The sequence below is a fragment of the Corapipo altera genome, unplaced genomic scaffold, assembly GCF_003945725.1.
Source record: "Corapipo altera isolate COAL_440 unplaced genomic scaffold, ASM394572v1 1, whole genome shotgun sequence".
NCBI classification, from domain to species: domain Eukaryota; kingdom Metazoa; phylum Chordata; class Aves; order Passeriformes; family Pipridae; genus Corapipo; species Corapipo altera.
The window spans coordinates 9,428,908-9,453,576 of NW_020884873.1; the positions used below are offsets into that span (position 1 = coordinate 9,428,908).

Genomic DNA, 24,669 nt, shown 5'->3' on the forward strand with positions numbered 1-24,669 from the left:
TAACAGATATTTTCCCATAGTTTAACATATTAAACCTTTATTTAGAAGATATTTTCCCATAAATTATAATTAGCTAGATCAGATTCTATTTTTTAATTGGAACTGATCTGAAAAAAACAGTGAACAAGAAACTACATTCTCTAAAAATATTATAAAGAATGTACCTTGCTTTGGCCAAAAGTCAAATCAAGAGAAAATTAAAAGTGACAGGTTTTTGGGGGTTTTTTTGGTTGTTTTTTTTTTTTTTTTTACTAAAAATTAAATAAAATAAGAATTAAAAAATTGAGGAAAAGTTTCTGTTAGTAAGGTCAGACATGGATACATCTATCAAGCATGGTGCTAAAAATTAGTCAAGATATTAAGTCCCTGCCAAAGACTCAAACATTCCTCAACAAGAGAGAGAAAAAAGATTTCTCTGGAGGAGTCCCAGGTAAAACAAACAGAGAAAAAAGAGTGTGGGGAAAAGCTACCAATGACAAATAACCCCCTTTTTTCTCTCTGAGTGGAGGTGGTTGGGAATTTTGCCTACACTCTCTCTTGACCTAAAAGAGAAACAGCAACTTCTTTGGTCGATTTTTTGATTACTCTATACATATATTTCCCCTTCCCTCTGCCCATTGTCTTCAATAACCAGCTTGTTATAAATCCTATTCATGCCCAAATCTGCTGATCATATTCCTAGACCGGAACTAAAGATTGAGCAGTGTCACCACTTAGGTCTTAGGCCTTTTTCCAGTTTCATAGGACTAGTTTTGTCTTAGTGCCTTGTCCACAGCCTGAACTTCTTGGCTTCTTGTTGACAACCAGGAGTCAAAAAGCCTGGGTCACTTCCCAAGGATGGACTGAAATAAAAATTGTTATTCTGAAATAAAAAATTAATCAGTATTTCTGGCTCCCTGATACGTTCAGCATTTGTTTCTCTCAGCTCAACTTAAAGTGAAAACAGACTTCCAAAGAAAAAATACTTCTTGTATGATGTGAACCCCTTTTTAATTTTTGGCCAGCTCTCTTGTGGATATCTTTTCCCCCTATGTTCACCAGTGAATTATCCTCTCCAGGACCTATCACATCCATCACAAATGCTTTGAATTCTAGTGTTTGTTACCTTCAACTAAATGAGCACATGTGCTTACTGCTGACAACGAGCAAGCACCAATGTAAATAAGACATGATTCTTTACATGTCCATTAATGGCAAATTCAGAAGGGTGCCAGTCCAGCCACAGCCAATTCTTTCTGCTGTTCAAGTGAATGTTTGTGAATGGGTTTTCCCTGTATTTGCTCAGCTCTATTTAATGAAACATGCTTGACTGCCTACCACACGGGGGATTTTCTTGCAGTATGCTTGCTGAACTCAGTTACAGGAACAAATCTGAACCGGATTAGCTCAGAACAAGTCATGTTTGTTGCTCATCATCCCAAACAGGGAAATCTACTGAAGGACTGGATGGAGGGGCAGGAGAATACAGGTTCATAATCACCATGGAGGTATGCTGGGTTTCAGGGATAAAGACAGGGTTGAACAAGCATGCTTTCGTGAAGGAGAACCGAGCAGCGAAGCCAGGTTGGCTTTGCACAGCCACACAGCTTCCGAAACAGACATCAGCATGCAGTTACCTGAGGTTTCTTCACCTTAATGATCCAAGTGGGAGGCACAATGACAGCAGCATGAGCCCCCAGGGAACACGGCTCCTCAATGTGATGCAGCATGAAACAGGTGACTTTGTTATGAAACTGGAAGAGAAGGAAAGAGTAGAGTCACTAAGGAGGTCAAGAAACATAAAGGGGAAGCATGGAGAGGAAAAAGAGGGGGATGGTACAAAAACTGGAGCTATGTTTCCAACTCTACCGTCTTCAAGTCAGTCAAACCATGGAGTTTTAGGAACATGTAACTAAAGATTATCTTCCCAAATCATGCCTTCTTACAAACAAACAACCACAAACAACCCAAATCAAACAAACAAAAACACCAAAACCAACAACAACAAAAAACACCCACAATCATTCCTATTTAAACACAGATCACAGTCTCTCAGAGTATTATTCACTTACCGCCAGCTTGCACCAGGAACAACTGATGGCCACTATCTCTTTACTATGGAAGGAAAACTTCTGCTGAAAGCCCTAGAATAACCAGGAAAAAAAGGATTAAATTCCTCCTGACTACAAGAAAATATGCACCTTTAACTCTTGTCACCTGATCGTACTAAGCTAAATCTATTCATTGAAGTCAGATGCATTGGTTCAGCCTCAAAGCTCTTAGACAACAAACAAATTTTTGGGGGATAAAACAATGACAAGAGTCACAGAGAATGTTCTTCAACTGGGGCATTTTTGCACATACTTTTAAAAGTATTTCTGCAAAATTTTATGCTTTTCCTTAGATTTTTTGCAGTTAAAAACACCGGAAAAAGATAGAGAAGGAATGCCTATTTTAATGGATTTCTACAGATCTGGAGAGTGTCAGATTTTCTGCTGAATGTTGCAGTCTTGTTTGCTCTAAATAAAAACAAGAGTCTGAATTTTCCATTTTTTTTTTTTTTTAACTACAGAGCAGAATCAACTACAATGTCTGTCTGGGAATGTTCTGGTGGGGAAATTAAGTTATAGTTTTACTGAGCTGACTCAGATTAAAATCCTTCCTGTAAATTCCAAAAAACAAGATGGTCTGATTCAAATAAAACAGATAAAAGAAAACGTTTCTTTATAGTTTTAAAGAGAAAAAAGCCCACCATTACCAATAAATATGAGACTTTATTCTCCTACAGAAGAGTTCCATTCCATAAAATAAAATGTCGCTTTTGCTCTAAATTCTAAGGCTGGGAAAGACCATTGGGTCATATAAACTCTTCTTACGTCTAACACAGGCAACAAATGGTAAGATAGAGCCTGAAGTTTTTTGTTGAATTAAAGTTCCTTTTAGTGAGATAAAAATCTGATTTGGGTTGATGGTTGGAGAGACATAAAGTCCAGAACTTCATTGAGCAGTTTGTCATAGTCATCTTTACTGCTTAGATTTCAGATTTGCAGTTGTCTGGATCCTTTATTCATGAGCTTCCATCAAGCCTCTCTCTTACCACATTAAGTAGCCCATCATCATCCTGAATTTTCTAATTCAATCTCTCTACCAAGTGATGAATTTGTGAGCCAGCTTTCTTTTTGACAAGTTGAGGTAATACCTAAATCTCCTACATGCTGGACAATGCCCAAGACTCAATGCAAGAAAGTTATAATCTGATTTAGTAACATCTAGCAAGACATTGCCTTACTGCTTCTGTAATTAAGGTCCTTCCTATCCTGCAGGAAAAATAAGTCTGTTAGTGCTCAGTCCAATTACAAGGTCAAGCACACCAAGAAGGAGAATTAAACAACCAACCAAAAAACATGGAGAGATGCACTGGTCTTGTTAAGTGAGGGATTGAGCTACAATCTATCTTTACAAGGTAGTTGAGGACAACCCTACTGATACTCTAAAGAGGAGGAGGCTCCTCCTGCCTGCCCACCATGCAGAACTACACTTTGCAGCTTCTTCTACAGGTATCTCTATATCCCAGCCAACCTAGCTTGCCAGATGGACCACACCTCCATGATCGACTTCCAAAAGGCTTGTGTTACCTCTGCCTAGATTTGTTTGCTAGGTTTTGGGGCTTTTTTTAATCCTCCCCTTAATGGCTCAGAGTTTACATTCAGAGAAATTCAAAGATTAGATTCTTCATAATTATGGTGATTTGACATATTCAGGTTTAGTAGTAGTGTAGTCAAAATGGCTTAAAAAAAGACAAGCTGTCCAGCTGCTTCTGGCTGGTCACATCTCGTCTGCCATTCGGTGTGGGCACAAGAACGAACAGAGTGACAGTAACTGTGACCCAAGTGTTGGTACGGAGTTCTGGCGCTGGAAAAAACGCTTTATTCTCACTCACGCTGGTGCTTCATAGTGTTTCTCACAAATCTCATCCTTTCTGGTCCCAAAGTGCATTGAAAAAAAGATTTCAGTCCCCCGGGAACATGAAGTGTTTTGTTTTGTTCTGCTTTGTAATAACCAGGGGGAAAACTCTTCTCTCCCGAAACCTCCACTAACAAAAACCTAAATTCAGTACATTAATTCCACAGCCCATCAGTTGCATATTTTAAACATATGGCCTAAGCAGCTTGTCTGATTCTAGATGGACCAATTTTCCATTTATTTAGTAAGCCATTTGGCTTTTAGGGAGTAATTAGAGAAAATGATACAGCAATGAAAACATATTAATGATAAGTAGCAATAAAACACCACTATCCTTCCTCAAATAGCTTTACAAATGTGCACTAATACTTCCTAAGGATACGTGTTTCAGGTAAGATAGCATTTATTTGAAAGCTAGCTTTACAAATAAAGGAACTGATAAAATAAACAGTGCACTGTCACAGTGAGATTTGATGAGAACTATCAAACTGAAACCATGGAAGCCCCCTATTTTATAAGAAATTATCTTTCCTGCCTTCTCTCAATGAGAAGGAAAACTAAATTTCAGTTATCTTGTTCCTGGTTCATGCAAGGAGGTTTTCTCCACCAAGTTAGAAGTTTTGAGATAAAAAATGAATTTCACCTTTATGAGAACCATCAGCCTAACAGTACATGATTAGCCCTGATTCCCCAGTAACCAGTTCCTCTACAACACATGAAATCCCCTATTTTGGGCTGCTCCTGTAGAATTAAACAGTTGTGCATACCAGAAGAAATCTACTCATAGGAAAAAAGCACCTGAATCACCACAAAAACAGCTTATGTTGGTGATTGATTCAGACTATCTAGACAAATTGAAGGTCCAAATTAACACAGACATTCATGCACACAAAAGAGCACACGGGGATTACTAGTTCTGGTATGTTTTGGTTATATTCTCAAAAGTATTTATCATTAAAGACTATTTTCACAGTAGTGTTAGGGCTAGTAATAATATTTTTTCCAAGTATTTTCCTATAATATTTATTCTCTTTTTAGTGCTTTCAGAGATATCCTAATGCAACATTACTGTAGGAGAGCCAGGTATTATTACAACTCAAACACAGACTACAACAGAAGCACTTGGATGGTGATCTCTGCTAAAACAATAAAGAACTGGAATTGCCTTTCAAGTACTAGAAATTTCAGTTCTACCTTTAGATGCAGGAAAACACGAAGTTCTGGATCAAGCCTGTAAAGGGACCAGTAACTGAGAGACACTGTAGACACACTGCACGTATACAGAGGGCACACTACTTTGGACACCACAGAAGGTTAAAGAAATACAGTGTTTGTTTAGCATGATGGTCTAAGATGTGTTCTGAGTCTCAGAAAATCCCTAAACCACTGCTAACTGGAAATATACAAAGAAAAGATTCCTTTGCATTCATCCTTAAGCTTCTATTACTGCACTCAGTTATGAAATGGATGCTGGGCCACATGGTCTGAACATTCTTATGTCAAATTATATAAAGATTTCTCTTATGATGCCAGGTAATAAACAGCTAACAGCTACAAAACTATCTTTTTTCATGTCTTCAAGAGAAAAAAATAAATTCTTAAGCATCATGAATGATGTGGAGGACGTAGTTTGGGAGGATTTATTTACCATCTCTTCCAAAACAACAGTTATGGAGCATGAGGAAAGAAAACTAATACGTGACAGGTTTGAAACAACCAAAATGTTCCTCTTCTCATAGCATGTAGTTAAGTTCAGGAAATTATTGTTAAAGGATGTTGTAAATGCTACAACTTCACAGGAACTCAAGGTTCAACTAAGCAAGATCCCAGGAAAGAAAATTATCATAGGCTACAATATAACTATAAAGGCACCATTTCTGGAAATTCACTAGACAGAAATTTTTATAGTTCAGGAGACTGTTTTGAGGTTGCATCATTAAACACCTGTTCCATTTTATTCTTTTTCATATTAAGCCATTGTTGAATACTGGGCTCAGTGGGACTTTGCTTTAAGAGATCTGTCCATCGTTCTATTACACTCTCCAGTTTCAAAACAAAAAAAAGCAACAACAAAAAAGAGGGAACCTTCACAGCAAGTTGACAGAAATAGATTGTTTGGTTACACTGCACTTTTCAGGCCCCCTTCCCTGATGCCTAATTCTCTATATAGTACTTCAGCAGTAAATCAGTGAAATCACTCCTGGGAAGAAGAAGAGGAGAAAAATAAAGCCTGGACAAGCCCATATAAGCTGTATCTTCACTAGCAAGTAATGTGTAACAGTGATAGGACAGACTCTGTTGGTACTGAGAACACTATACATAAGTATTTTCAAATAATTTTACTTTGGACTAGTTGTAGTCTGGTCCTGTGGACTGAATGTCCATTAGTAAGTGCAGAGTAAACTTTCAATTAAGTTTAATCTAAAAGGAGTTCAGTTCATTTGTTGCAAGACTGTCCCATATATGAACCATCATAAGTGAGGATAATCAGGAAAATTTCTTCCAAACTGCACTTCTGATCTAAGGTGGTACACTGTCAGACACCAGGAAGTGTCAGGCATGGTACACATGGCACACAAAATATAAAGCCACAGAGCTAAGAATATTGGGGTGCATTAATTCCTATCTACTTGCTTATGATTTGAAGCATGAGATGGGTGTATCCTAAAAACCTTATCTGAACTATTATTAATGATCATTAAAATACTTAACCATCCCATTCCAAGCATGGCACAGGACTACTACACCACAATGAGATCAAACAGAATCCTTTTATTGCTTCAAATTTACTGCCATTCTATTTCAATGATAGTTCCCCTTTTCTTGCATGATAAGAGAATAATAAAGGTGATTCTTACTCAGGGGTTTAAGAAATGTGATAGCAGAGCACTAAGAAAGACAAGTATTTTTCTGTAATAAGAGACTACTTGGCCAACAAGTATAATGGATTTTTTTTTTTGGTTATATTTTCCTCTAATTCTTTCTGTTTCTTGACATAGAACAACTCTATTACAATATACCCATGTTAGTCTTAACTGAATATTTCTTCTTTAAGGGGAAAACAGATTTCTTCTCCATATTCTCCATGTAATGGTTGGACTTGAGGACCTTTAAGGTCTCTTCCAGCCTTAATGATTATATGATTCTATATCAGTCAAGGTTACTCATGTGAACATACCCAGTATAGGTTTTGGTATGATAGCCAGTAAGTACTTCCGTTGCAAAATCAACTCCTAATGCCTGTAAGGGGAGATCCAGGCCAAAAAAAGCAGAGAAGGAAGGCAAAGTCATACAATAAGAATACTGTATGCAAAATGCCTTGCTGCACTGTTCCCATGCTACAGGCATTTTTATTGCATGTCTTATTGCAGCTTGCAGCTGACGATCTATGTGAATATCTAGATACAAATCTACATACAAATTTTCCTCTAACTTAAATCCTGTGCCATGGAGATGAGACACAGACTTCCTTACTAGCTGGAAAGAGGGAGGCAAAAGTATAATATAGTGCTAGAGAAAGGAAATTAAAATCCCTGTGTTAATTTAATTTTTAAATATCTCTCAATATATTTCAGGGGCTCATAATATTTCAGAAGAATGGTCTTCAGTAGCTAATATATTTCTCCCTCCTTTTTATAGCTTTTTAGAAATAAACTTGTACAATCTATGCAGCAGAGGAAACATGATACAGTCTCACAAATCTTAGAGTCTGCTGGGGCAGAAATAAAGCAATAGTTTTCTTTTTCCAGAAGCCTAAAAAATAAGCCATCACAATTTTGGCACAGAGGACAGCACTGAAAGAACACGATATTAGTACCAGGCTAGTTTAACAAAAAAAGAAGCTCAAGGAGCCACAGCCGCCTTCCTCTCCATTTTCAGCAGCTAGTGCAGCACAACCTCCCAGGATACATGATGTGCCCATTCCTGCAGATGCAGCTGCCTTTCTCTTCCCACATGGGAATCAGGGCTGTTATTGCTCAATATCTCAGGCTTGTCATTAGCCATTAAAAGAGGTCAAGTGTTTGTGATAGGAAAAAATTCAGTGACTAGAAAGACCTACTGGCTGCCCTGAATTCCACAGTGCTCTGTGCTGTGCTTGGGCTGTGCTGCAAATCCTACCTTTCCACACTGCTTGCATTTCCCCTCCTGCCTCCGCCTGTGCACCCAGTGATGTCGGACAAAGTTCTGCAAAAGAAGGGCAAAAAGATATGTTATAGGAAGCCTTGGAACCTTCCAATCAACAGTACCATCTGCGAGAAATCGGTTTACAGACACCAAAGGAGAAGTCCCTTCAGCCAGTACAGTAATTCCTGGAGCAAAATGCAGCAGTCACTACAGGAAACCTCAAAAACCACCAAAACTGTAAGAGGAATAAGGACAAGATGGTGTTTTCTTTATCCATGTTGAAATGAGGCCAGAACTACTTTCTCAGTATTCTTCCACAATAAGAAGAAAGTTCATTACATGACGCAGAGATAATTATCACCTAAACACAGGGTACAGAAGTGCCCAAACACTGCTGTGTTCAGCCACAAAGCAGGGCCCCTTGCTATTCTGCTTGGAAATACAGTCTTATAAAGCACAAAATATCATAAGGCAATGAAAAAGAAGGAAAAGAGGTGAGGAAGTCCTTGAAGCAGTCTTTTCTCCCTGTTTGGACTATTTACATCCTGGATGGCAGCAAGAGGTGAGCAAGAGACGGGTGGGTGGGCAGGGCTGTGTCACTGTTTCTGCACAGGCAAGGGCTAGAAGAGGTCTACCTGCATCACACTGTTGTTCCAGCCAACACTGAACTGCCAACATGACTGGGAATTGATCTACCTCTGCTAGAGAAAGCTGGGCACCAAATCAGCTGCAACAGCTAAGAAGTGGTTTTGAAACACTGGTTTTTAACTATGTAAGACAGATCTAAAAATATGTTAGTAATAACTGTAAACACCTCCAAAACCTTCAAAGGAGCTGAATTCATGCAGTAGCTGGATGCAAAGCATAAGGTTTTTGAATGTCTGATTTTATGTCTGAGGTACTTCTAGAAAGAAAAAAAAAAAAAGACAACGGGAAAGCAAGAGAAAGGAGAGGGAAATATGGAAAAAAAATTTAAAATGCCAGGAAGAAAAAAAAAATGCTACCAAAAAAAAAAGGAAAAAGACAGACTAGCCAAATTTATGAAAAAAAGAGAACAAAAAGATGAAATGGTTTCTGTCCATGTTAGTAATGCAGTCCTTCGGCTAGAATTCACTTCACATTTATTCTGGCGAGGAGAACATGTTCCACTGGGAACCAACATGTAAAAGTCCTCTGAATCTAAAAGCACTTTAGCAGCACCATACCAGGTGGATCAGCACACATGTAAAATGAAAACTGATCATCATTTATCCATTACTTACTTCTCTTGGAGATCTGGATCCTCCTTCTCGGAAAGTCGGTTTGCAGCGAAAATTAATCTGGCATTGAAATAAAACTGTTAGAACTTCAAGTGAGCTAAGACACAATTTGCTCCAGTATTATTATCTAGGTCAGACTTCCAAAATATTTATTATCTATTAAAATATTAGCTTCACTAGGTGAAAAAAAATAACTAATCTGGATGTCAGAAAAAAATATCTCTTCTTATGCCATATTAATTCTCCTTCCTAGACCTCTACAGAGCCCTCATCTTCACTAATGCTATTTCTGCCTGCTCAGTTCAACTATTTAAACCACCTCCTCCCTCTAGAAGAAAGTTGTTTCATTTGTTTTGTTTTTCTGAAGATCATTTGCAAACAAATGCAGACTTCAGCTGAGGTCTCAAAAGTTAGTAGGTGCTAGAAATCTAACTTTGTAAGACCTTTTTCGCACATCCCATCTTTATACCTTCATAAACAAAATCTGCAGAGAAATCATCATTCAGATAAAGAATCATGTAAATTACCATAAATTTCTACCTTTTCATTAGATCAGGATGTTTTCATTCACCTCCCCAACCACAAACCATTTGGGGAGCATTGTACTGCCTCGTGCAGTGGTATTTCCAGCTTCAGATGGGAAAGACAAAGAGGATAACGGGAGTTTTCATGAATGGAAAACATTTTCAGAAAGGTGGAGAGAAAAAAAAAAATTATTAAAAAAGAAAGAAGTCCTATGAAAAAGAAAGAAAAAGTTTTGAGAAAAGAAAATCAGTAGGAGTGGAATGGGTGGGACATAGAAAGGGAAAAAATATACTGAGGAAGAGAGAGGCCTTGGAAAAGACCAAAGGATACATGAAGTAAGGATGTACTAGACGAAATAGATTCAAGCTTAAGCTGACTATCCTTCAAAGAATAAAACATTTAAGAATAATGCACAGTTATGCCTCTGTTATGAAGGTAGAGGGATCAAGTTTCTCCAAATTTAAATACAACTCTCCCCAGATAAATAAGTTCTTCCCTCATTTAATAACAGTCTTCAAAATAATAGCTCTAGGGAATAAAAAAAAATAAATTAAAAAAAAAACACAACAAAAGCCTTCAAAGAAATAAGTAAACAAAATACCTATTACTTAAAAAGAAATGAAAGACATTGTTACATCACTGTTCTTTCACTGCTCTTCACCTGGAATTGCAATTTGGTGTTTCATTGCTCAGTCATGGCAGGTTGGAAAGACACCCAGCTTATATTTATATTTTATTTTGCTTACAACTTGCACCTTTGCAGAAAGGGCCAAGAAGAAGACTTATGTACCAGCTTTAAACTCCACAGAGTTTAAGAGGGATGCAGACTTTATAACAACCCTCTGCCAAGAAATGGATTTCATGGTCTCCAAAATGTCATAAACAAGCTCAACAGCAAGGGTTTTTTATCTAAGTGCTCATTTGCTCTGTCTGGCAATGCCACCAGCTCACTGGGCTATAGAGAGTCAGCACTGCTGCTGATGGAGGAAGTCATGAAAAATTCACTGGTAACATTTTGTGCTGAAAGCATGTGCTAACGCTAATTCCACTGTGGATAAAAGCATTGGGGGTGGAAGTGGTACCTCTCCAACCTGGTTTTATGGTAATCACTGTGGCATTTGTCAACATGAGTCCAAGTACTCAGAAAGGAAAATACACTTTCCAAAGAGTTGCTGCTATAAATTTGTTATGCATCAGTTTCTTTTATGAAGAACAACACAGCTAAACATACAGGAGTGAAAATGAAGCTCTAATGAAAGCAATGGGGAAATTCCCACACATATTTCTTTACACATATCACACCAGGAATTAAAATGGTGGGGCGAGATTTCTTTAGCACATTTCCAATTAGTCATAATGAAGACAAATCACTGATGGGAAGACTGAAGTCAGTGACAGATATTCTATAGGTGCTTGGGTGTGATGAGGGATCCTTGAAGGAAATGAGAAGCAGGAGAGACACTAGCAGAAATGACACTATAAAGGAAAGGGTTGATGTTTTCCATTTAACAGACAAGAATTTAATTTCTGAAGTTTTGAAGAGAAAACAGTAGAGTCTAGTAAATACAGGGGAAAATGTTCACAGTAGCATCTTATGCTGCATTGCTCATAATAAATATTGCTGTCATACAATAAATTATGCTGGTTTCAGTTGGGAAATTTTGAAAGGCCAATTTTGTACATGACAGGATACTCCATTTTCTAGCTTCAATTTTTAATCTAGAAGTAGAGGGAATTTATTTTTTAAACATTAGAACTGTGAAAACATTCTGTAATTTTTGTTCTTGGTTTACTTTTGGATTTCGTTGTTTTGGGGTTTTTTATGGTTCATGAAGTTCAAAGAAATACACTTTAAAAAAAAAAAAGCTGGAATTTTAAGTAATTTTTTTTTTAACAAGTGCGTTGTTTAAACAGCAATGAAAACTTAATTTGGCATAGTGTTTTCCAGGTTGAAATCTCAGAAAAAAGAATTAAAAGAGTGTTGGCTATGGTATGCTCCAGAAGATGGCAATGTCTTACCTTCTCTAACTGCTCCATGCAGGCATTGTGGACCACAATCTTGCAGGCAGCACACTTCCTCCGCAGAGCGGATTTCTGCAAGAGGAAAGGGAGACGTGCGGTATGCCCAGGAGGGAAAAGAAAGTTAGCTGTGAAACAAGAGATGTTTCTCTCCTCATGCAACATACACTTTTTTTTTTTTCTTTTTGCTCTCTTGGTGCTCTCAACTGTGCTGTGCACCGAAAAGTAAATAAATAAATAAAAAAGGTCTGAAGCTCTTTCAGTTAAAAACTGAACTTTCTTAAAAAGACAGCCACAGTACTCCAGCTCGTGAACTAGAAGTAAAAGTTTCCCTTCGGGTAGCAGATCAGGTTGTTAACACTGCCAGAGCATCACTATAAAGGGCAGCATCCTATGAAGATGACGAGCAGAGCCAGTGAAAAATTACACATGCAAATCACAGAACTCCAATCAGTTCACAAGAGTAGGTCACTTCATGCTTATCATATAATATTTACTTATTAATAACTAATACTAATTTGACAGGCCTAGCCACTGACTTGCAGGAAAATACTTGGGTACTTGGGTCATTTAGCAGAGAATGATAAAATTCTCAGAGAATGCTTTTGAATGCTTATGATATGTTACAGCAGGGACAAAATTCTCAATTATGCTGGTTAGTTTTATTAATTTCAGTAGGGCTTTTAAAATAATTTCCATCGACTCCCCTGGGCCAAGGCATATCAAAGGCAAGAGAATGCATCCAGAAGAGAGAATATATTGACTTATTTTACTTCCACAAACTCAATTTAATTAATCAGGTGGAATTAATTTACATAGAAATTTAACTTACAGACTTGTTCTTTAGGGACAGAAGATTTATAAATACACAGTGAGTTGAGATTTCTTTTCTTCAGATTTTTGCATTCAGTTTATTCATGTCCATTTAAATCTCTAATAAATTATTTCTTTAGAGTTTTCAACATATTTAAATAAGCTCAAGAAGGAATAGGGAACACAGCTTCAGTTCATATTATGGAATAATTATAATAATTTTACTGATTCTCATAATTATCTAGATACACCCTAACTGTACATATTCACATGTATGTAGAGGGGTGTTATAATCTTTCATCTGAAGAACCATGACATTGTATAGCAGACAGCTTTCACATGTTTTGTGACTTGATAACTTCAAGTATGTTTTTTATCTCTGTGTTTATCGAGAAGACACAACCTTGCAAATCATATGCAACATATTACTAAATTTCCACTCTACTTTCAATGAGTTAAATCATGAGGAACTAGTTACTCAGTTTTAGAAAGGCAAACTTCTATTAAGAACATCAGAATCATCATACCAAAGGTCCACTCAACCAAACAAGTCCTGTCTCCAGCTTTCACCAAATCCCAGTGCCTCAGGACCAATAGGCAAACACACAGTGACACCTCCCTTGAATATTACCAACAATCAGCAGTTTGTTGGGACTTCGCCTTGGAATTCTGAAGAAGGCATAGACTTCTCTGGCTTGGTCTTACTGTTATATTCCATAAAGTAACCAATTCACTTGAGAAGTTTCAGGAGATGGATATTAAATTTGTGCTACACAAAGCACTGATATTTGGGATCGAAGTGCCCCAAAAACTCAGGGTGGTTAGTAAATCAAAAGGCTTTGATTTGAATTAAATGCTCTAAAATGTGGATTTTTTTAAATAAAAGCAAAAAGATGGTGGCTTCCTAAATATCAAAATAAAGGAGGTTTGGTTTTTTTCTTCTCTTTTGGTGAAGTAATTTAACTGAAACACTAAGGGAAGTGCCCCTGGAGGAGACTGGAAGTGACTTCCCAGTCAGAGACACACACGGGTTTGAGATCAATCCAATGAAACGTTTTCATACACAGCAGAGAAGTTTCAATAGGAGAAGGTTAATCTTGAATATTCTCAAATAGAATATGAGTTCACTCACTGCTGGTGAGTGCACTCAGGAGTTTGGAAAATTCAGTTAAAATCCTTGCAGTGATTAAAATCACAAAAATTTGATCAGACCGTACTCTCAGAGACTGCAATAAGTGATATATTTGTGTATGTGTTTGTGTAAAATAGACTAGTTTCTTTGAACATTTCTGAAATATCTCGATATTCTAATTTCTTTTCTCTTAAAGCTGTTGATTACACACACTCTCACTGTGTAAATAATCTGGGTCACTCAAAATTGTTTGGGGTTTTTTTCCCCAAGCAATGAAGTCTTTAACAGTAGCCTTTTGCCCCTTTTGTATTCCTTCTGGAACACAGGTAAACAATTCAAGCTCCCAAGCAACTGAGCACTGCTTCAATCCGAAGTCAGGCTTGTTACCTCAGAAAGAGAAAAAAGAAATCTGAAATAACTCACTGAGAATTTGACTTGGCAGCTTTCCTCCCCCAGGTAGCAGAGGTCCCCAGAAACATTTGTCTCTAGCCACAGATGCTCTCCATTCACAGCATTTTCCTGAGAAAAGATGATTGTTAATCTGTTTTGTGAAATTCAGCCATGTGAGTATAGAGAGGGGAGAGGGGGGGGGAAAAAAAGGTCTGATCTGCAACACAAATTTTGAAAACTAAAATAAACTATAGAAAAAAGAAATGAAAAACGACCACCACACCATTAGGTGTTGTTTTGGTTTTCTACAACACAGAGCCATAGCACATAACAGTATTACCTGGCTGGCCACCTCTGCTTAAAGGATGTTGATGATAAAATGATGTGCCACCAATTGCAACCAAAGTATTTTTGTGCACTGTTCAGTGAAACTTTACCGATGTTCTTCCCACATGCTGCATAGTTTAACTGGTAATTTAGATTTTGTAAGCATGAGATATACACAGAATTTTAAAGAAACAGAAAATCAAGAGAGATGAAACAAAAACACAGCTACTGAACTTTCAAGTGGAGAGGTCCAAAAATTTGAGAACTGGGCCCAGGAGTGGAAAATAACACACCGACTATAGCTTTAGGAGGATGGGATAATTTAGTCATGGGAAAATGCTTTATTTAAAATGGCTGGATCAACACTATGTTTGTGAATACATCAACAAACCATTAAGCCGCCAGGAGAGACCAGACTTTACATATGAAAGAATAATTCATTCAACTGAGCACACTGACAATTAGGAGTGATCAACTGGGTGATATCTGACTTTGCCTTGACAGCCTCATTTGATCCAATTTGTACTTTAATTCCATAAAAATTCTTGTTCTAAGGAAATTTGGTTGTAGATAGACCATGATCTTCAATTGACTGTAATCCTGGCATGACTAAAAAGCCTAAAAGTCTACTGTACACTACTTGAGCAAAGTCAATAAATAGGATTTCTGTTCAGCCAGAATTAGAGCATGATAGAAAATGCTTTGACAGTCTGACATTTGGTTCCCACACTGCAGAAGTCACAAATGATGACGCTTACCAAACAGATGGCGTCCGACAGCAGGATGCTCTGAAATAGCCATCTTGGATAAAATAATTTATTTAAAATACCACTGACAGTTTCAAAGTGATAAAATGAGAAAACTTCTCTTGCCATGTGGATTTCTTAGGTAATGGAGAAAAGCAGAAGTGGCAAAATCCTCTGTTCTCTAGGGTATGCATGCATCCACAACAGCCAGGACATGTGCAAGTCTGCACATGGTTCTACCACAACTCTGGTGTTCACTTCAAATAAACTAAGAGGACAAGACCAACACTGGTGTTTTTCCTAGTGAGAGGTCTATCTGACTACAGGTCTTCTAATTTCATCGGAAATGTTCCCATTGGTGTCAGACTCAGTATTATCCCTCAGCACAAGGGCCCAGGTGAGAGTGACACTGGGATTCCAATCTACTGCCATTGCATCCTGATTAATCTTCATTTGATGGCACAGTGTTCTATACCTCCATTTCTTATCATGCTTTTGTCTGTCTATCCACTTGAACTGCAGATGCCCTGGGACAGAGAGTTTCCTAAACTGTGCAGATCAGAGCACAATAGTTTAGGTGGGTCTTCTCAACACTTTTATAATGCAAAATAGCTTCTAAAAACTTGTACTAGCTTAAAAAATCCTTCAAATCTTTCTTAGAGGGTAAATTACTCAGATTGTGAACTCTTTCTCTCATGTTTATCCTTGCATTACAGCTATTTTCTCTGGTAAGAACTATCTTGGATTTACAGCACATCATGGAGGCCTTGTCACATACTAATAAAATTACTATGCCCACAGTATTGCCCAATATATTAACATCCTCTCTAGCTCTTGAGGAGTGAGACAAGAGGACCAAAGCAGCAGGATATGAGCTCATCGGAGTGCTTGACCTGAGCATGTTCTCTGCTGACAAAACAGTGCAAAGATTACAACTCAGAGGTAAATTCTGTAGATTATAAAAGATGTTTACGAAAGATCAAGTCCGAAAGCTAAGTGAGAAAGCACACAGCTCCTGGAACATAATTTTAAACAAGGAATAAAAATTACTTTAAAAAATAGATTAAACACCCCTTCATTCGGACAACATCCACATAACTTACCATCAGGATTTCTAAAGATGAAGTGGTCTATTTCCATAACCTAGTTTAGACTGATTGAGGTTGTTCTCTGTTGTTCCAGACTGTATCATAAATTTACATGTCCAACTTTACATCACCATGTAAATAAAATTAGGAAGTAGTCTACAAGGATGAACTTTGTAGTTCATGCTATGATAGAGTTCTGACACTACTAGGTAACAAAAACGTAAATAACCCCCCCCCCGGTATGAGGGGAATACCTCCAGATACCTACTGCCACAAACAATTTCACAGCACTGTGTGTAAAAACTCAATTTCAATTCCAGCAAACTCACATTGGAAAAATCTTTTATCGTGAATCAGAGCAAAACCTGAGACTTCCCAAGATGAAATGCCCTCCCTCGAAAATCTTTTCCTGTCTATTAATTTGTCTCAATAAGATCAAAGGGAATTATTTGAACTTTGCTGTTTTAAATTTTACAGGGCTCTGTCATTTATACGATGAGATATTCTGTTGCCACATATGAAAATCAAGATGATATAGTCAGAGGAAAATGCTTTGACCTTTTCTAAGCCAAACTTTTCATTCAATTCTGACAGAAATTTTTTACAAAAATCAATACATTGCTATGAAGACCTTTGACTTCAACAAAACAGTATTTTCTGCTGCAAAATTTACAGGCAGTATTCCACAACATGATGGATGAAAGGGTACTCTTCTCCATCCACCAACACATAAGCTGACAGAGGTCCATGGGATCACCTCTAGTGTGAGCTCCTGTTTAACACAAAGCTAAACCACAGTAAAGGCTCTGTCATCACTTGTATATTTTGATACAGAGGGTTTTTTTTCCATGAAAAATTTGCGATTTTGGTTTATTTTTTTACTTGATGTGTCTATGTTGGCTTTATTAGTTAATGGCTTCTAAAGAGGCAGTCATTCTCCTTCTGTCCCTGAACCCACAACCTCAGTCTCATGCCCTTGCCATTTTCCTCATGCCAAATGTGGTGGCTGTAAAGCTACACACAGAATGCAAAGAAATAGATACCTTATCCACCAAATCAGCTAGACAAAATGACTCACCCTGTGACCACATAACTGCTGGATCTGACACAAGGAGGGGTGGGTTAAAGACGGGTTCAGTGGAACTGATGCTTTCGGTACCAGCTGAGTGCTAGGGCAGCTTAGCTGACCTGTCAAATCATACTTTCAGGCTGATGTGTTTTGCTTTGACTTGCTACGTGGAAATGGATTTTATCCATCATTGTGGATAAAACAGAAATGACTGCAGCCTAATATTTTGGTGTTAAAAAGAAAAGTGGGAACTCTCTTTCCTCGCCTGGCTTCCCAGCCTTCACAAGTGTGTGAACTCAGTGTCCTGGGAAGAAAAAGAGCCCCTGCTCACTGAAGTAGAGACAGCAGTGCTTTCCTGGCAGATGCAGCCTGCCTCACAGGGGACACATGAACTCAATATGCTCCCCCAGATGGAGACCTCCCATTTGATTGCTCCTGATCTGTTACCACCTTAATAGCAAACAAAAATAGTTTCAGTATAGCAAACATATGAAACAACACCCACCCACAATCCCCCGTGAAGTGGAAATAAGAATTGAAGGACTAGGAGCTTGGGAACGGTGTAATTACATGCTCGTGTTCATAACTTGCTGTGCACATTTCACTAATTCAACTGGGTTTCTGTGAGTGCTCCAGCATAGTTAAATGACAGAACATGATTTACCATTTTTCTAAAGCCCTCAAGTATCTCCATACCTGACTGTTCTTCAGGCTGCAGTCAGCATTGTTTCAAAACCACTGCAGATAGACCTGACTGTTTAATTTGCCATGTCAAGCAGCTATAGCTATTCAGACAAACAAATAAACCAGCCAGCCCAAACTTCCAGTTCAAAAGAGTCATAACTCCAATTGTAACAGGAAGAATGGAGCTCCCCTCCACTCCTGCCTTGACTGACATTCTGCAAAATAATACATGACAGATTTCTAAAATAAGCCATTAAGAAAATTTTCCCTTTGTTAACATTCCAGCAAGAGAGATGAATCTTCTTGGAAATAAGCATTTGGGTGATACTTATGATTAGTATAGAAGTAGTGCTCATCAATCTAAACTTAATTAAACATATTTGTGAGCAAAAATTATTAGCTTTAGCCCTTTTCTTTATGAGGTGGTTATTGAGCAGAAACAAATTTGTTTGGATGTCTTTTGTCTTTGGATGTCTTTCTGTCATGTTTGATTTGTGTTTCAAACTCAACTCTGAAATTCCAGACTTTGTAATAACTCATGTTGCAAAGAGCAACAATTTCTCAAAGATTTTTCTGTTGATACACATTCTCAATTTTAACTCCACCTTAGCAAATTTTAATTTGGGAATATTTTTCACATAGAAGTCACCAATTTTTTAGTTGTTACAAATGTAATACGTGGACATAGAATACAATAAAACAGCACAGACTTATGGTACTACAATGTTACTTCAAAAAAACATGAAAATATGTAGGTTGCGACTTTCAGAATTTTTGGGTGTTCAGTTTCTAGGTCTTGGTTCGCCACATTCTCTTCCTTTTTCTGCCATTCTCCTTTCCCCCACCAACATCTCTGCATGAATCACCCTGTATTCTCTTCTGAGCTTTTGAGATCCTCACAACCATCATCTGAGAGACAATCTGTATACGGAAGCAGAATAACAACATTTGTCTTCATGGAGGAGCAATGTCCAGATGCTATCAACTGAGATGATGATTCCCTATGTCCTTATGAACCATTATTTTGTCTGATAACAGCTTTCCTTCAGCAACGGGAAAAATACTTAGTTTCAGGTAGGGCATCTTCTGCATTATCGCTGTGTCCTCAATACCACTGGAAAAATAAAAAGCTATGGCCACTATTTTGAAATATGACAGACCTTTTTTCTGTTTAGATATCTCTGGAAAGAATATTCTCAAATCTTCATGAAAAATAAACAGCAAAGTAGAACTACTTATCCAGAACACAGCCTGTGCCATCCACACAAAAAAATTCAGCAATTTTTAAGTATGCATGGAGTTTGCACTCATCACAACTTACTTACGTGGAACTAGAATTCTTACCACTTCCACATGTTTTTATGTGACTAATGGAATACCCACATCCCAGGGATCTCCTTTTCTCATGAGTGATCTGATAATGTACATTTCTTTTCAACTGAATACTCAGTTCCCAAATACAAAACTTAGTCTTGCAGATACTCTAATGGAAGGGAAGTATCCTTCAGTGTAAAAGTTAGTATAGCTTTTAGGAACTTATGATTGGCGGAAGCCAAACCATTCATGGGGAAAATAAATAAATTTATCTAGATTGAGGGAACCTGTTTCATCATATGTAAAACATGGATTACTGCATTAGCACACATGTTAATTATCCAAAGTATAACATATCACTAGGCACTTCCAAACACCTACTGTCCACGAAAGTAAGTGGACAGAACTACTGATTAACGTCAAAAAGACACAGAATATAATGCAACAGATTCATTGCAAAGTCACGTTCACTTATTACAAATACCTCACTGAAACAGGTCACCTCACTGTCTATTTATCTAGCCAATACCTCATCAGTTTTTCCACAAGGATGTTATGGAAGATAGTGTCAAAAATCTTGCAAAAGTCAACATAAAAGCCATTGCTCTCCCCTCATCTACCAAGTCAGTAATATAATTATAGAGGTCTGTTAGGTTGGTCAGGTATGGTGTCCCCTCCACAAGTCAATGCTGGCTACTCTCAATCACTTCTTATTCTTACTATTTTTGGAAATTACTTCCAAAAGGATTTGCTCCATCACCTTCACAGGAATCAGGGTAAGGCTGATCAGTATGGAGATCCCTGGATCCTCCGTGACCTTCTCAAAGGCAGAATTGATATTTGCTTTGTTGAAGTCCTCAGGAACCTCCTCTGACCATCATGACCTTTCAAAGGCAGCAGACTGTCCTTGCAGTGATATCAGCCAGCTCCCTCAGCACTTTTGTGTGCATCTCATCAGGTCCCATGGACTTTGGTATATTCAGTCTAAGTATTCCCTACCCTGATCATCCGCACCGCATTTCCTGCCCCATTCAGGAGCAATCCAACATTTTTCCTATTGTTCCTACCACTGTTTATATACCTACAGAACCCATTCTTGTTGCCCTTCCTCTTCCTGTTAGATTCTACCCTAGATGAGGTCTGGCTTTCCTTACTCCATCTGTGTGGAATCGGGTGGTGCCTTCTACAACCCTCCTGAGCTAAACCTGATTCCACATCTTGCTAAATGCCACTTTTCAACTTCTACTCCAACATACAGTTTTCTGGGTTTGTTAACATCTATAAGATTTTTGGCTTTGTTTTTTATACATATAATGTATGGTATAAGGTTATAATAAACATTCAACTTGCACCCAGGGAACTCTGATTGTGCATTCACAGAACACAAAGCATGGATCAGTCAAGTTTTTTCATTGACCTCCAAGAATGAAAGCTGCATATCTTCAAATGCCACTTACGAGATATAACCAGGGTTCTAAGTCATCGTGTCACAGGAGAAGACAAGAAATGGACATCAACAGAAAAAATGCACTATGAACAAACAAACAAAACAAAAAAAAAATGTATTTTTGGCTAGTGGGAACTTCAACACACTAGTATCCTCGTGGCTATCAATATTTTTGTAGGCACCAAAAAAAGCAGGAGCTAGAAGGCAGTACTTAAAAGGAAATTAGAGGAGGACTTTGTGTGCTAACTTACAGTAATATTCCTTTGTAGTAAAGGGCAGTAGAAAAATACACAAAGATCTAGATCCTCGGGGGTACAAAGGCACTGTATGAGGTGGCTCAGCCTGTACTTACTTGAGAATCTGGTCTAGAATTACTTACTTTATTATTAACATATGGGAGTGATGTCTAAAATGGGCACGGGTGGGAGAAGGGGATATGCATAAACATATCACAGGAACAGTCATTTAAGTTGGTTCTTTTTTGGTAAGGCATACTCTGCACTCCCCTCTAGCTATAATATCACCTATTCCAGAAAATATAGTCTGTATTACCCTGGTGTGAAAAGATACCATTAAATTATACAGCAAAACTACAAGTTAACTTGAATTAAGTGTAACAAATGTGATGAAACTGGATACTTGCAGTTATGCCAGAGAAAAGAAACCTCAGGGAAGACAGATAGTAGCAACAACAATAATAAAGAATACTGTTTTTTCTGTAAAAGGTCTTAAGGGACATGAGAATCATCACCTCTATCTTACAGCTAGAGTGGCTGATGTACTGAGAGGCAAAACAATTCATCTGAGCTCACTCACAAGGTAAGTGACAGAGCAGAGAATGGAAACCCCACTCTCTGAATCAGTGTCCTGTTCACAAGACCATCTGATAATGACAAATCACCTGCCGGGAGTTCTCAAAAATGAAGGCAATGGCCAGGGAATTCTTTCCAGTTATTACTGTGAAGACTGCAGGAGAAAATGTTTCCTCCCTGCTAAGTCAAGTGACAATTTATGCTTACGTCGTTTAGACTTTGGAAAGATCTCCCATCACGGGTCCTTGGACAATCATCCTCAGAAATACTTAAGAGCAGGATGGAATAGATGGGAATCCAACACATACTGATCAATGTTGCCTTCCAGTGACTAAATATGAAGATTTCTTGTCTGCCTCTGACATATCTTAATCGAAACATCTTTTCCCTCTACTACATACGCCTTTGGACTTAAAATAATTTAAAATTTAGGGTTTTTTCTTTATTGAAATTCACTACCTGTTATAAAATTTTGGCCCATCTCAACCTCCCCACATCTCCAAACCACCTCCCTGTTATCTCTTTTACATTAACTGTGCCACAGATTCAAGAAATACCTTTCTCTCATTTACCAGTTACTGTAGCTGGTCAGTTCAGGCTCCTCACAGTCACAGATGTCTGCCACTCACTATCCTGTCCCTTTTCCCCATATGCCACAGGGTTGTCTCCCTTCTCCAATAAAGTGTGAAGTAAAGCAGCAACACCAACCGGAGAGGCTGTAAACTGCTAAGAAATTGAACTGATCAAAAATCTAAACCATAAGCCAGGAAGTAAAGTGCAAAAACACCACACAAACACAATTAGAACCCACAATATTTAATCAATATTTACCAACTAATAGCAAATCTTGCAGTATTTATGTATTAGGATCATAAGAGGAACCATCTGGTAAAAGGAGTAGCAGACAATTGACTTTGACAAAGGGCAAGCTGTGATTGTTGGACTTGGGGTTCAGGGTTTTTGTTCTGGCATTTTGTTACTCTTGGTTTTTTATAAGCACAATTTTGAAATGAGTTTAACTTAGCCTAATGTGCCTAACCCTTCACTTATGTGACTGATCCTTCAGATTTCTACTAACAGCAGCAATGACTTAAAACAGACATTTTTACTACCTTGCTGAATCAGCAGTTGGGTTTTTGGGAATGAAAGATCAAGGTATTCTCCAAAGCACTTCAAAGAGGATTCTATACAAGTTTTCAAACTGCAGAACATCCTAGTGAATCTAATCCAACTTCCTGCAACACAACCTGTAAAATTTCATCCCCTTAAACTTTGAGTGCAACAGCTGGGGTTGAAGGAGAGCAAGCAATCTAGAAAACCATTCAGTTTTGGTATATAGAACAAAGATAAACATAAGCCATATTCATCAAATCAAACGTTATCTTCACCTAAAAGCCACTTGGGTGGTTGGTGCCTTAGTACTGCAATGCACCAAGTTCTTCACCAGTAGCTCAGTGTAAAATCTAATGTATGCTTTGTTTTAAATGGGTCATTTGTGTGACCTGCTGGCTTACAACTCACCTTCTTAGCTCGTACCAGTGCACAACCACATGGAATGTGTGTGGGGATGGTTCAAAGCTGTGCCAGGGGAGGCACAGACTTGACATGAGGAAACAGAGAGCATGGTCAGACCCTGGAACAGCCTTCTTGGGGAGGAGGCAGATGCCTCATGCTTGCCAGTCTTTAAAAGACATTTGGACAATTGCCCTAATAACCTGCTTTAACTTTTGGTCAGCCCTGAAGTGGTCAGCCCAGAAACACAAAAGAAGCAAAGCAGGAGGGATGGAAACATGATCTCTGTGTTTACACACCAGTTTGGGCTCAGAAGAAATCTAGCCATACCTACAAAGAATTGCAGCCAAAGATTTCAGTTACCTACTCTACAGACACAGCCAACTTGACATGAGTCTTCAGCCTTAAACCTTGGCCCATTGAGCAGAGGAACAAAACCCTGCTTTGCTAAAATAAGATCAACCTTTGATGGCAGACTTTTTCAAGAGGGAAGTGAGCAAATGTAGTCAGGCAGCTTCCAAGATGGAAAATCTGAACAGCTCTGTCCTGTGTAGCTCAAGTCCCCACAAGTTTTCATCTCTCTGCCTTGTGCTTCAGTTCATAGTAGAAACATGTTCCTAATGACTAGCAATAATTCTGACAGCAACACAATGTCTTACGTTGATGCAATGATGGAGAGAGCACTAACTAGAGATACTGTTCAAATTAACTGCCAAAAACCCAAATACCTACAGTCCACTCTAAGGCCGCCCTTGGTTCCTTCACTGGTCCATTGGAGACTGCAATGTTGAGGGAATGCACAGGAGCCAAGTGCTGGAGGCCTGACCTGGAGATTGCCTTCCTGCAAGTTGAAAAGAAAAAAAGAAAAAAAAAAAACAACACACAAATAAATGGAGTGTATACATGGAGTGTATACATAACATATATATATATCTCCAATATAATTACCCAACATCCACCCCACCCTTCTCCAGAAATCAGAAGAGGTAGCACTGCATCTCATTTCAGCCTCAGTGAAATGGTGCTTGAATGCCATCTTCTGCTAAAGCAGTTTAGGAAAAGAATAAAGTAATATGATCACTGGAAATTACTGTTTAATGAAGATCAGTTACTCATTTGGCACTAAGCTGAAATATCAAGCCCAGTGGACTGTATATGGTTATGTTTGCCAGTTTCTGTGGAGTCCTCATGCATTACACCTATTCCTTACACACCAACTGAATCTGCTGGAATTATGCATAAATTGATTCAAACACCTTTTATAGGAGGAATGAAATATGAGTTTATACAAAGAATGTAACACTTGTTGCTTTTACCTAGTTTATAGACTAGAAAAAGTCATTCATTCAGCATCCAACTATGTAAAACAAGACACGGGGACACCAGTTCACCAGGAAGAGGAATCATACACTACTACCTTCTTTGATCCTATCAGCATCCCCCAAGGTATTACAGCTTCTTTCCA

The 24,669-nt window shown here is 38.1% G+C and overlaps 1 protein-coding gene across 5 annotated transcripts in view; it reads right to left on the minus strand.

The window, feature by feature from the left end:
- The window catches only part of DGKI (diacylglycerol kinase iota), a 207,208-nt gene that overhangs the window by 108,042 nt on the left and 74,497 nt on the right, over positions 1-24,669 (minus strand). For 3 of the 5 annotated variants that reach the window (XM_027660005.1, XM_027659992.1, XM_027660020.1), the window contains exons 2-8: positions 23,937-24,045; positions 14,239-14,334; positions 11,871-11,945; positions 9,330-9,386; positions 8,062-8,127; positions 2,052-2,123; positions 1,617-1,733 (exon numbers count right to left, since the gene is read on the minus strand). In XM_027660005.1, coding sequence (XP_027515806.1) covers positions 1,617-1,733; positions 2,052-2,123; positions 8,062-8,127; positions 9,330-9,386; positions 11,871-11,945; positions 14,239-14,334; positions 23,937-24,045 — 592 coding nt within the window. The remainder of the gene's footprint in view (positions 1-1,616; positions 1,734-2,051; positions 2,124-8,061; positions 8,128-9,329; positions 9,387-11,870; positions 11,946-14,238; positions 14,335-23,936; positions 24,046-24,669) is intronic. The other 2 variants (XM_027660011.1, XM_027660001.1) reach the window with 1 other exon arrangement.